Source organism: Brassica napus, chromosome C9 (assembly GCF_020379485.1).
Source record: "Brassica napus cultivar Da-Ae chromosome C9, Da-Ae, whole genome shotgun sequence".
Taxonomy (NCBI): Eukaryota; Viridiplantae; Streptophyta; class Magnoliopsida; order Brassicales; family Brassicaceae; genus Brassica; species Brassica napus.
In genome coordinates, this window is record NC_063452.1 from 50,119,402 (window position 1) to 50,134,580 (window position 15,179).

At 33.5% G+C, this 15,179-nt stretch overlaps 1 protein-coding gene across 1 annotated transcript; it reads left to right on the top strand.

Annotated features, from left to right (window-relative positions):
* The first annotated feature begins 8,272 nt into the window (after positions 1-8,272).
* On the top strand, positions 8,273-14,362 carry LOC106405160. Its single transcript, XM_048768080.1, has 3 exons — positions 8,273-8,610; positions 8,669-9,300; positions 14,004-14,362. Exons 1-3 carry the CDS (start codon positions 8,273-8,275, stop codon positions 14,360-14,362), a joined length of 1,329 nt encoding a protein of 442 aa, XP_048624037.1.
* Positions 14,363-15,179: the final 817 nt, after the last annotated feature.

Below are 15,179 nucleotides of genomic sequence, written 5' to 3' on the forward strand. Positions count from 1 at the left end.
AGGTTGAAAAGTTTTAGAGTGAGAAACAATACATTTTTGTTGCAGTCAATTGAGAGGAAGAAAATGAATGTGTAAATTTTCTTTATATATGGAGACAAAAATTTCAATTAGATTAAATATTTTCGATACAGAAGTCTTCTCTGGGAAGTCTTCTTGAGAAGACTTCTAGACCCTAAATCAAATACATCAGAAGATTTCTGGAAGGCTTCGCTTTAGGCGGGAAACCTCAATTCTACTAAAATTTAGGCGGGAATATGTTAGAAGGCTTCTTCGGAAGTCTTCTGGAAGTCTTCAAGAAGTTTTTCAAACCATAACCTAATCAAATAACTAACTAAATAGCAAAAAACAATTATTAAACTTAAAATCAACTTATAAAGTGTTTAATATACACAAAAGTAAACATATGTAGGTCAAATATTTCTTTTTAAAGTTAAGATTCTAAAATCAAACCCTAAATACAAACAATACTATAACATATGTTACTAAACCCTAAACCAAAGTCTTCTCTGAGTCTTCCAGACCTTATAATCCAATAACTAAGCAAAAACACTTCCTTAAACTTGAAAGAAACTTAGAAAGTGTTTAAATCAACTAATTAAATATGTCAAACTAAAAAAAAAGATAATATTTCAAAATCCAACCCTAAAAATATCAACAATACTATAACATATATTATCAAACCCTAAACCGAAGGCTATCATGACTCAATCTACATCCATTCATCTATGTTCAAAATAATTCAATTTTAGTAAAACTAAATTTCCATCATTTAGAAATGTTTATTAATACATGATTTTGATTTTTTCTCTTTCAAAATATTTTTTTTATAAAATTTATTAACTACTTTTAAGATCTTATGCATGAGAAGACTTCTGGAAGACTTCGATTTAGGTGGGAAACCTAAATTCTTCTAAAATTGAGGTGTGAAACCTAAATTCTACTAAAATTTTGGTGGGACTCTATAATCAAACAACTAAAAAAAAACACTTTCTTAAACTTTTAAGATACTTAGAAAGTGTTTAAATCAAGTTAGATAGTCACTAAACATATATAAGTTAAATTTGTTTTAAAAAAACCAAAAGATAAAATTTCAAAATCTAACCCTAAATATACCCAAATCATTATAACATATGTTACCAAACCCTAAACCAAGGACTATCATGAGTTAATCTACTGTCACTCATCTATGTTGAAAATAATTCAATTTTAGTAAAACTAAATTTACATCATTTAGAAATGTTTATTATTACATGATTTTAATTTTTTTCATCAAAATATTTTTTATAAAATTTTAAAATTATTTTTAAGATCTGCTGAATTAGAAAACTTACAAAGAAGTCTTTTATGAGAAGACTTCTTTGGAAGTCTTCTCACGCGGATGATTAAAATGGTAAAACTCAATACATATTTTTTGTTTAATCATAAGAAGGTTATTGTAATTTCACTAGCCTTGTAGGTTACTTTTGCATTTGATTGAATTTGGGGTACAATTTTGTAATTGATTGAATTTGGGGTACACTTTTGTATTCAAAATCAAGCTTTGAGTCATTTTTGGCAATTTTCCCAAGTATATATTTCACAACCAAATAAGAAAACCATTTTACAACTTAAATCTTTTACAAAAATATCAAATTCCAAATCAGAAATAGTTATTCAAATTGAAATAAGATAAATAAAAGGTCTTTGAAAAAAAACATAAATGAGTTTTTATTTTTTTTCACTGGATCTAAAATGGTATGCAATTCTTAATTATTTTAGAATATTGTTAACAGTATAAAATGGTTCCCCTTGTTATAATGAGATTATGCAACAAGAACCTACAAATGAAAAGATGTATGTAGTAAAATAAATAGAGTTGAAAAGGTTTAAGTGTTAAAAAGACAACTTTTCATCTAAATAAACGGTTATAACCTGAAAAATACAACAAATTGAAATGCTAGCCCTAATAATAATTGTTTCTTTTTATCTTTTCAATTTCAAGATTCATAGCAATTTTTAACCTCTGATTTCCTTATAAAACAAACAAACAAAAAACCTGAAAGTTATAAATAAAATTATTAAATTCGAGAAGATTTATAAATTTCTAATTGTTAAATGAGATGAAATAGGTTGTTTGTGATGTGATGTTTAAAACGAACCATAATTTTGTTATTAATTTGTTCACTAAAAAATAAAATAAGAACTTATTCTGCTAGATTCCACGTAGTGTATTAATACCAAAATACACAATTTTCTGTATTTCTATAAAGGTTAATAATTTCTATAAAGGTTTTGATGAAAATCTCCCGAGGAGTCGGAATTCTAAATTGGTAAAAGGAATAAACCTTGATGCTATGAAACCGCAGAGCTTCAAAGAAAAGGATGTAGAGTGAAAGGTCGCACGAAGGATGCAGAAGGCCTCCGATATACCAACTCAATGCTCTAGGATATGATGCACTTAGACGACAATGAGGTTGATTGTATATGATGAACCATGATGAATCGGTCTGATCCCTTGGATATGTCGCAGCAAGACGGATCGAAAAGATCAATGAATATTACACACCATTGAAAGAAAAGTGAGAATCCCTCTCAAGATTCCAAAAATAATACTCAAAGCTTATTTTATTTCTATAGAGATTACAACTTATTTATAAAAAACTAAACTTGTTGAGAAAGCTAGATAATTAATACAAAAGAAATCACAAAACAGTTCATGGAGGAGAGAGGATGTTTTTTGAACAAGCATTCCTTGCATGCAGGAGATAGAAGTTTTTCATGCAATTTAGTTTCTGATTTTCATCATTTTTCTTAGAGTGCAAAAGAACCACTTGTTTTTGTGTAACCTCATAAAAATGGATTAGACATGTTAGCTAACATCATGGGTTGATTTATGAATGTCTTCCATGTTTTTTACTTCATAAATCAGCCCAAGATCACATCAGGTTTCCATTTATATTTTGTAGTTTTTATTGACTAAATAAGCTAAATTATTATTTCTTAAAATAACGACTGGCGGTTTTATTCTTGATGGTCATATATGAAAGACTAATTAGTTCAAAGTAATATATTATTCTGCTGGACTAATTCTATATGATTGTTGTTTTGGGTTATCAATTATTACAATTGTTGATTAGTATTGTGCTCATCACTGTACTTTATACATAAGAGAGGATATATGTAAATTTTTATGGCTGATTTGTAAATCAGTAAGTTAGTATATGTAGATACAAAGGAGCTGGGAAATATCTTAGTTATAAGTGTGTCCGAAACTTTGATATTTTATATTTGTTCATGTTTTGACTTAGTTTTCGCACAGGATTTATCCATATGGAAACAGTTTAAATTTTATTTCATAAATTTTCATTCAAGTATAAATAGTTTGAAGTGAATTATTTAATTTCAATACATGGAATTTGTTAAATTTAATTTTATGATTACTTTTATATTAACACTTTACTTTAAACTTCTTAAACAATATTCAAAGAGTAATGAAATTACTATATAAAAACAGATGTGGTATATAACAAATTATTAGTGTTATTATCTAATCTATTAAAACAAAGTCCTATTTGAAATTTACCATGACATATTTTATTTTTGGACTCATTGAATGTTCTGACTAAAGATAATTAAAGACAAGCTTCATATGCAATTTTATGGTAACCAATATACTTAAACTAAACCAACTAATATCTCATCCTTCACAAACATAATTCTAAACCGTAACGAAATTCTTGGTCTTGACGAACATGCTTATAGCCTTATACAATTTTCCAGCAAAAAAAGTCGACTTCAATCTCTGTTTGCTTCTCTCTTTCTATCGGATATTGCTTAAGAATACTGTTATCCTTTTTATAGTAATGATCATTTGTGTATTTCTCGTGGTTTAAAGCAGTTGGATAATAGAATGGCCGTTTGAAGTCAAAAAAAAAAAAGCAGTTGGATAGGTGGGAGATACGTTTAGGGTTTTGGGTTAGGAGTGAAAGATACCATTGATGCCCTCTGATTGAAGATCATCAATCAATCGGCTCAAAGCCAATGTATTACATCCAATGAAACCTAATATATCTGGGTTTTGGTTCCAAATCCAAACTAAAAATCTTAGAAAAAATAAAATTTGAGTTTTTAATTAGTGTTTAGAATTTAGTTGATTTGTTAGTTTACATATGATTTAGGGTTTTTTGTGTGTGTATGTATTTGATGCCATTACCTATGTCACCGATTCAGATTATGAGCAATTCATATGAGTTAATGATTGTTGTTGTGGATATAATTTGCTCATTGCATTGCAGGAAGCTACACGCTCATGGGATAAAGAAGGAGCATACGTGAGAATAGCTAAGGAAGATATACTTGTGAGAATTGCACAGACGGTGAATCTCAACGAAATCATAGTGAAGGGTTCATATGTGAGGTTGAAAGAGAATAATAGTGAAGTGCAAAGATCTTGGCACTGTTGTTGAGGTAAAAACAAAAGAAATTAGAAACAATAAAATACCAAACCGGCCTCGTGGTCTGGTGGTATAGAAACCTCAGCTGAGGTGTCCGCCATCACGAGTTCGAGACCCGGCCACAGCGGATTTAACAGAGTTTCCGTTTGGCCGCCAGGACCCGCCAGTTCCGGTTGGACACGGTGGGATAGTCGGACTAAGGTCCGGATACCTGGATTATCAAAAAAAAAAAAAAAAACAATAAAAGACCAATTAGAGAAGCGTCATGGAGAGTAATAAAGAATACTCATGGAAAATCAAGGTTCTAATACTAAGTTAGATACAAGTGGCGGTCATTCTTCTAATTCTACAGAATTCTGACAGAGCAAAAACTACTGGGAATGCACTGGTGTTTACTTTTGGAGTCTTATGGCACTGAGTATGCCACATATACGAGCATTGTCACATCCAATGATAGTAATGGGAGCACAGCAAAACAGTGCGAGTAAGTTATACGTTGCCCTCTCATTTTCGCTGACTTTCTGCATTGTGTCTTTTATATATTTCTAGCATGTGAAAATGTTCTATTGATCCTATATCTTCAGATTTTTTCATAATGTGAACAAACCGATTCTAATTTATTCATTCACGGACAAATCCTAAGCTAACTTCTCGTGTATAATTTGAGATTTTTTTAACACCATCAAAATTTCGAATATAGTTTGGCCACACTATCATATCTAAACAAGTACTCCTTTCGTTTCATTAAGAAAAAAGTTTTAGAAATTTTTTTTTTTTTTCAAAAAGATAGATTTTTTACGTTTTTTATACAAAAATTACAAATTTCAATAAAATTAATTGGATTTATTGAAAGACCATTGGCTAAAAAACATTGGAATTTGATAATTTAAAAAAACGATGCATGATTAGTATGTTTTCTTAATATGCGTGTAAACATCAAAACATATATCTTTAAGAAACGAAGGGAGTAAAAAATATTGTTTCATGGGCTGCTCATAATCAATGAAACAGAGCACAAGGGTGGGCTTTCAGATACCTTTTTGTATTCGGTTTGGATCTATTCGGGTTTCGGATTTTCAAGATTAAAGATTTCAGCTTCATTTGGGTATTTACAAATTTTGGCTCGAATCTTTGCGGGTTCGGTTTGGGTTTGGATTACCCATTTAAATTATTTTCAATAATTTTAAAATTCATATACACTTGAAATTTCTCAAAATATAAAAATAAAATAATATAACATATAAATTTTAATAATATATGCTAAAATACTTAAATTAACATTAAAATTGGTTTGGGTTAAATATTTAGATGGAGAATCGATAGATATATCAAGTATTTTTGGTGTTTCGAGTATTGTTTAGCTATTTTAGATATTTATTTTTGATTATTTGTATATATTTTTTTAAGTAGTTTGGACAACTTCAAAAAATCTTATATATTTTGGATATTTTAATGAATATTAAATCTTCAAATAATTAATATATTTAGGTATATAAATCTACTTCAGATATATTCAGATATTTGCTGGTTTTGGGTGGATCCAGTTTTCGAGATACTAAAAGTTTGAACCTTTTAGGATATTTAACCAGTTTTGATTTTGGTTCGATACTATATTTTCAGATCCGATTCAGTTTGGTTCTTCTGATTCAGAATTTTCTGCCCATCCATAGCATAAACTACGAAACTCAAATTATATATGTGGACACTAAGTCCATACTATCACATAAAATCCAAAAATAATATACAGCTTACACTGATCACATAAAAGTACGAAATTTAAAATATATTACCTTGAGATATACCTATTCTCTAAACATATTTAAAATAGTAAGTCATTCAATAACAAAAAAATAAAAACCAAAACTGTAACCAAAATTATAGCTATCTAAACTAGAATCAAGATATAAAATGCCAAATTCATATTCAGAGCCACGCATTCGAATTGAACTCAAAATATTATCGGTTTCTAATATTGTTATTTGAACCAAAGCAAAATAACAAAACCGAAACCAAGCAAATTCATAAATAATCGAACAATTACTATATTTCTTGAACCGAAAACCAAAACCCACAGCTGAACTAGAACCAAACCAAAAATTAAAAATACAATTTGGACGCAAACCGAAATTTATAAAATTTCATAAAATTATAATTAAAAACATAAACTATAAACAATCCCGCGCAGGTCAGCATCTAGTTCTTAATCAAAAGAGTACAAATTTGAAGGAGGAGCACGTGGTTTTGTTGTTCTTGACTCCAAGCAAGTAATCTGCTGAGAAGTTATCAGACGTGATGTTTCTATAAGAAAATCTCCAAGGCATGGCCTCCCGTTATGTTGACAGAACAATGTGATTCAGACGCAACTTCAGAAAAATGGCTATGAGATTTAAAAGTTTTTATCATACCTCTGGAAGAGCTTCACGGTATGCTTGTGGGACTTCCATTTCAGCTAAAGCAATGCTGTTGATTGCTTGGTTTAAAAAAGCGACCGTTTTTAGCGCCATGGCACTAAGCGCCACCAAGCGAGGACCTCATCACCAAGGGACCCCATTGCCAGGCGAGGTACGTAAAACCCTAGCTTTTCCTCGTTTTTTATATTTTGCTAAAGCGGTAAAAGCGCCGATTTGTTGTACCTATACAAAAAAAAAATTGATTCAAAATTGTACAATTATCAAAAACGGTTTATGAGAATATTTAGTGTATCAAAAATATATACTATAGGCGTGTAGAGGAGGGCATCCACAATCCCACTAAGCTAGGATACAATCCCACTAACCCTACTTCTTCTCTTATATAAATAACCCACAAACCTTAAATAAAATCATTAGCTTCTCTTCTCTTTAACTTACGGCAGTAGCTTATCATTTGCAAGGTTTTCTAATTCATTAGTAACTCTCTTCTTTACGCTTCTTCTCATTCTTTGTTTAGGTCATAGTTTCTTCTTCTTAAGTCAGTAGTTTTTTTCTTTAATAAACGTTTATGATCATGTATTTCTTAAGTCAGTAGCTTCTTCTTATTTCATGTTTGTCTGTGTAGTAGTTGTGAATTGTGATCATGTTTTGATTATATCATGGCTTCTTTTATCTACTCAATAGCTTTTTCTCATTCCATGTTTGTATATGTTGCAGGTGATCATGTCTGACGCTGGAGCTGGAACATCTCAAGGAGGAGGGTCTCAAGGAGAAGGCCAACAAGTAGATCCGGGAAGGAAGTATGGAACCATTGTTAATAACAGCGTCAACCATTGGAAATGTACCTTCTGCTACAAGGTGCTGACTGCTGGTATTTCACGCTTGAAGCAACATCTTGTTGGAGGGTATAAGAATGCAAAGAAGTGTCCAATCTGTCCAGAACATGTCAGAGCTGAGCTGCAAAACTACATGGTGAAAAGAGCTGAAGAAAGAGCAGCTCTAGCAATGCAGTTTCAACCTGCCGTGAATGAAGATGATGTGGAGGACTTGGAAGCTGATCAGCCAAAACGAAAGACTATCAAGAGGAAGAACCGTGGACCTTTGGATAAGTTTGTGACGTCACTGCCTCCAGAGATCTTGAAAGGCAGAAAGGATATGATGGGAGTCTTTGGAGTTTGTGACAAGGAGCTAAGAGAGAAAGTATGTGGAGGCATAGCAATGTGGTTTTACGATGCTGGGATCCCTTTCAATGCTGCTACACACGACAGTTTCAAGGAGATGACTAAGTTGATTGGGCAGTATGGAATGGGATTAAAGCCTCCTTCAATGTACGAACTCCGCTTCAATTTACTTCAGAATGAAGTAGCAAACGTTGATGCTCAGCTAGTTGGTCACAGAGAGGAGTGGGCAGTGTAAGGATGCTCAATCATGTCTGATGGATGGCGTGATTCTGTGGTACAGAAAGACATAGTCAACTTCCTGGTTAACTCACCTAAAGGCTTGGTTTTCATCAGGTCAAAAGAAGTATCTGAGGTGGTGAAAGATGCTACAATGCTCTTTAAGTTGTTGGATGAGATGGTTGAGGAAGTTGGCGAGAAGAATGTGATTCAAGTTGTGACTGACAATGCCTCCAACTACGTGAAGGCTGGGAAGCTGCTTGAAGCTAAATGTCCACATCTTTTTTGGACTCCTTGTGCTGCCCATTGTATTGATCTGATGCTGGAGGACATTGGAAAGATATGCTGTGAAGAACGCAATGAAGAAGTGTATGTTTGTCAATGCCTACATCTACTGCCGTGTTCCTCTAGTCAACATGATGAGAAGGTTCACGAACCAGAAGAACTTGCATCGACCTGCTGTAACTCGATTTGCAACTTCCTTCATCACCATGACTCAGTTTCACCTTCAGCAAGCCAATTTGAAGAAGATGGTGACCTCAGAGGAATGGAACAAGTCTAAATGGCCTAAAGAAGCAGGAGCAAGGAAGATGAAGCAGTATATTCTTCAAGAGAGCTTCTGGAGGAACATAGCTTATGCTCTGAAGCTAACATGTCCCTTGGTGAAGGTGCTCCGGATGGTTGATGGCGAGAAGAAACCAGCCATGGGCTACATCAACGCTGCAATGGATAGGGCGAAGGAAACTAATGCTAAGAGTTTCAAATGGAAGAAGGAGAAATATGAGAAGGTCTTTGAGATGGTTGACAAGCGCTGGGACTGTCAGTTACATCAACCACTTCACGCAGCAGGGTATTTCCTCAATCCAGCTGTTCATTATACTCATTCTGCTGATGTTTGTTGTGAGGAAGTGGAGACTAGGCTGTACAACTGCATCACAAAGCTGGTTCGAGATAGTGCTGTCCAAGACATGATCATGGTGGAGCTTGAAGTTTTTAAGAGTGCAAGTGGCCTCTTTGGTCTTCCAATGGCTATCAGGCAAAGGGAGATTAAATCGCCAGGTAAGATAGAGTTGTTTTAAGCATTGTACGTTTTGTATTCTTAAACTAACACTACAAGAAAATATCGGTATTCTGACGGACATTCCGACGGAAAATGAAATCCTCAGAATTTCCCGAGGAATTTCCGAGGAAATTCCGAGGAAGCCCAAATTTTGGGTTTCCTTGGAATTTCCTCGGAATATACCGACGGAATTCCGAGGAAACATTAATCCGTCGGTATATTCCAAGGAAATTCCGAGGAGAAATGTGTTCCTCACAAAATTCCGAGGAAATTCCGACGAACAAGTGATTGATCGATGCGTTTTTGGACATATACCCATCGATCGATCACATTGTTACGCTTTGGTCCATCTTAGTGATCGATCGATGCGTTTTTGGACATAAATCCATCGATCGATGCGTTTATAAAAAAACATTCGAGATTTTGAAACCCAAAACAGTAGTTCCTCGGAATATTCCGAGGAAATTCCGAGGAACACTTGATATCCTAGATTGATCGATGGGATAATCTCATCGATCGATCACATTGTTACGCTTTGGTCCATCTTAGTGATCGATCGATGCGTTTTTGGACATATATCCATCGATCGATCCATTTTAAAAAAAAATTGACGTTTTGAAACCCCAAACACTAGTTCCTCGGAATTTCCTCGGAATATTCCGACGGAATTCCGAGGAAGAAAAGGGTTTCCTCGGAATTCCCTCGGAATATTCCGAGGAAATTCCGAGGAAATAGGGTTTTTAAACCGAAAACAACGTTTTGCGGTTTGAATAACACCTATATAACCCTTATTAAGTGTCTTACGTTCATTATGAAGTCAAAAATTTGTTCCTTACCCTATAATAAACACTTTTCCGATTGTATGAACGAAATCCCCACAACATAAGAGAAACACTTATACACTTTAATGAACGGTAAATGGAATACTTACAATTCGTTTTGAAATTTGTTTTTTCATGGTTTATGCTCATCTATACAAAGAATCCTCAATGGTATGCATTACAATTGTATAAGAAATGAAATACGGCAAAAAAAATTGATGTTTTGAAACCCCAAACACTAGTTCCTCGGTATTTCCTCGAAATATTCCGAGGAAATTCCGAAGAACAATATAAATTAATAGAAATATATGCACAGGATATTATTTTTCCTCGAATTAATGAAAATATTCTGAGGAAATTCCGACGGATATTTAAGTGGCCGTCGGAATTTCCTCGGAATATTTTCATTTAACCGGGCAAACAAGCCGCCAAATATTTCGCGAAAATTGAAATTGAAAATACTGAGGGAATTCCGACGGAAAATATCCGTCAGACCGAAGGTTTTATAAACTCGAACCGCATCTTCTTCCCCATTTCTCTCTTCTTCCTCTCCGGCGATCTCTCTCTCCTTCCGGCGTTCTCCACCTTCTCTCGCGACGATCTCTCCGGCGAATCTTTTCCATTCCCTTACAAATCATGTAAGGACCCTATCCCACTCTCTTAGGTCCTATTTGTTAGGTTTTTGATAGATTTTTGTTAGGGTGATTGGGTAGGATTGTGATTTGTTGTGTAATAGGTTTAGAATTGTGATTTGGTTGTGTTGAATTGATTTAGAACTTGTTTTACAAATTGTTTATTATTTTTGTATTTACAAAAAAAATTTTCTATATAAATTCGATTTTACAAAACGTTTTTGTATATAAATTCGATTTTTGGATTTATAAAAGATGATTTCATATTTATAAAAATATTTATATTTATTAAAACTAATTTTGTATTTATAAAATTTTTTTTTTATTTATAAACACTATTTTTTTTATTTTTGTATTTATAAAAACTATTTTTAAATATACAAAACATTCTTTGTATATAAATTCGATTTTTGGATTTATAAAAGATGATTTCATATTTTAAAATTAATTTTGTATTTATAAAACATTTTTTGATTTATAAATACTATTTTATTATTTTTTTGTATTTATAAAAACTATTTTGTATTTATAAAAAGATGATTTCATATCTATAAAAATATTTATATTTACTAAAACTAATTTTGTATTTATAAAACATTTTTTTGATTTATAAACACTATTTTATTATTTTTTGTATTTATAAAAAGATGATTTCATATTTATAAAAATATTTATATTTATTAAAACTAATTTTGTATTTATAAAACATTTTTTTGATTTATAAACACTATTTTATTATTTTTTGTATTTATAAAAAGATGATTTCATATTTATAAAAATATTTATATTTATTAAAACTAATTTTGTATTTATAAAAAAATTTTTTGATTTATAAACACTATTTTATTATTTTTTGTATTTATAAAAAGATGATTTCATATTTATAAAAATATTTATATTTATTAAAACTAATTTTGTATTTATAAAACATTTTTTGATTTATAAACACTATTTTATTATTTTTTGTATTTATAAAAACTATTTTGTATTTATAAAAAGATGATTTCATATTCATAAAAATATTTCTATTTATTAAAACTAATTTTGTATTTATAAAACATTTTTTTATTTATAAAAACTATTTTATAATTTTTTGTATTTTAAATATGTTTTCTATTTCAATTTTAATTTTATATTTTCGAATTTCAATTTAAAAAAATAAATTTATAATTTTTTTTTTAATTTTGGAAATATTCCGAGGAAGTGTATCCCTCGGAATATTCCGACGACATCTTCCTCGGAATATTCCGAGGAATTTCCGACGAAAAAATTCCTCGGAAAATTCCGAGGAAATTCATTTCCTCGGAATTCCATCGGAAATTTCCGAGGGATTTCCGAGGAAAGATGAATTTTCGAGGAGTTATTTTTGAGGATTTTTTTCGTCGGTATGTCGTCGGAATAGCGTTATTCCGACGACATACCGACGATTTTTTCCCTCAGTATGCCGCTGTTTTCTTGTAGTGTAAGTCTAGAATTCTTATTTTTTACAGCTGACTGGTGGTCAGCATACGGATCATCAGCTCCAAATCTCAGAGATTTGCTGTAACACCCCCGAACCGTCCTACTTCCAACTTCTGATGTCTCCAGAATAATATTTTACTTATATGAAGATTTTCCGAGAAAACTTCGTGATGAAAAAACGTCGGTCTTCAAAAACGTCGAGCTTCTAAACCGTCGTGCTTCCAAAATTGTTATGCTTCCAAAACGTCTGTCTAGTCAATCTAAAATATCTTCTAACTATGGTCGAGCAACTTATTCGACTCATAGTTCACCCACGATCACTTCTTCTCCCACCTCGTACTTTAAAGCTTCTCGATCGATCCTTATCACCCGCGACTCGACCACCACAAACATACTCGACCATTCTTTTTTTTTTTTTTTTTTTTTAACGGGTTTCTACATTCTCCCCCCCCCCCCCCTTAATAGAATTCGTCCTCGAATTCTTAGTTGCGCAATTGCTCATCTTCGCGACATTCTCCACTCGTCTCCATATATCTTTACGCTGTCCACAATCGTTCCTTAAGTGTCCTCTTCAAGGCCTCCACAATCGTCTTCAGTTGAATGATCGTTGGATTATCTCTTACTGTTGCTCTGCAATAACACTCTGATTTCCCATAATACGAACTGGTCCATGCTTGTTCCTGATTACTCCAAGCATTTTCTCGATATTCGTCTTCCCAACTCTTGATAAAGTCCTTTCCCAACGAAGACTTGTTTCCTCCCATCTGTCCAGTCCATACCACAGCCCAGTTCTCTAAATCTGTCTCTCCTCTTTCGCTTCGGGTTTGGGTTTGGCCTCGAACTCCCTCCACTTTAAGGTTTTCATCCCTTAAAGTTCCGATCAACGAACACACTTACTCGCTGCAATTCAAAAGAACACTTCACACACAAGTTAGTAGACAACTAATCCCAACAGTCTACTAACAACAACGTAGCAGTGCTAATCAAACAACCTAGCAATGCTAACCAGCAACCTAACAGTGCTAACCAGCAACCTAGCAATTCTAGATTCCACTATCTCAATCATAATTCCTTAAACAATAAATCTTATTACTGGACGTGACCGGTTTCCCTAATGCCTTTTGTGACTCATTTTGACTCGATAAATATTTAAAACCGATTAAATCATGAGTTCCGGAAGCATGGACGAAACCATGCTCTGATACCACCTCTGTAACACCCCCGAACCGTCCTACTTCCAACTTATGATGTCTCCAGACTTATATGAAGATTTTCCGAGAAAACTTCGTGATGAAGAAACGTCGGTCTTCAAAAACGTCGAGCTTCTAAACCGTCGTGCTTCCAAAATTGTTATGCTTCCAAAACGTCTGTCTGGTCAATCTAAAACATCTTCTAACTATGGTCGAGCAACTTATTCGACTCATAGTTCACCCACGATTACTTCTTCTCCCACCTCGTACTTTAAAGCTTCTCGATCGATCCTTATCACCCGCGACTCGACCACCACAAACATACTCGACCATTCTTTTTTTTTTTTTTTTTTTTTACGGGTTTCTACATTTGCAGTCAAGATGCTAAGTCTTACATGCAGTGCAACAGGTTGTGAAAGAAACTGGGGAGCCTTTCAACTTGTAAGCTTTTCAAATCTCTATATTTACTCTCAGTTTACATGAACATGCGACTGATATTTGATAAAACATAGCTGCATACCAAGAGAAGGAACAGACTAGCTCAAAGCCGATTGAATGACATGGTGTTTGTCAAGTACAATCGTGCTTTGCAGCGTAGGATGGAGAAATGATGCTAAGGATCCAATTTTGTTGGATGAGATAGATGATAGCAATGAATGGCTAATGGGAAAGATGGATGGAATCTCGTCCAATGATGAAGATGATGATTTTGTCCATGATGATGAAGACTTGACGTGGAGTGTGGTGAGCAAAGCAGTGGGAGCTGAAGAACCAAGCTACACTACTAGAGGAGCAAAAACTCCTAAGGACAACAAAGGGAAAGGAATTGTGAGTTCTTCAACTCAGAACAAGCGCTTGGATTTGGTTGATGAAGATGATGATGACATTGAAGGAGAGGAAGGGTTTGGCTACGAGAAAGATTTGGAGTATGAGGAGAATGGTTATGAATGTGACTAGAAGTTCATTTGCTTTTGAATTTGGTGTTTTTAGCTTTGAATTTGGTGTTTTCAGCTTTGAATTTGGTATATGAACCTTTGAGTTTTATTTATGGATTTGGTGTTTTTAGTTTCTGTCTTAGCATTCTTGTTTAACTAATATGTATATAGATGGTCTTGCATAGTACATTTTGTGTTGCAGGTACACAAAGAGATGGCAAAATGGCGCCATGGCGATGGGCGCTAAGCTCAAGCCTCCTCGCTTCGTCTCGCCTTGCGCCATTTCAAACCAAGGTTGACTGACATACACGATTTCAAGATTTGGTTAGTGAAATCAGGAGTGTGGTCTAGCTTCTTCCTGGACTGCTCAGAGAGTCCATCAGATGGCACACGTGGCAGAGGAAGCCACCATTTATCTATAGCTAAAGCTAATTACCTTAGAGATTGGTAATAGCGTTCGAGATGGCAGGCCAAACTCCTTCACCAGAACCTGACATGTCTTTACCAAGCAGTAGTTTCGCCATCCTCTTTTTCAACTACTCAACTTCTGCACACAGACACAACAAAAATGTCAAAAAAAAATTTATGTAACAGAGAGATATATTTTTAACAAACCTGAAGTCTCTTTTCAGATTCGTTGTTTCAATAGATTGATAGGATGGTATTGAGAGTAGGGATGCTAACCTTTTTATACTCGAAGTTCCACCGCCTTCCAAGAGAAAAGTTCGTATTGAAGGTAGATCGTGAGAAATGATGTAACTGGTGGATTTCTTGATCGGTAGGAGGCAGATGAATCAACTGAATTGAAACCCTAGGGTATGACCCCATATCGCGACGGC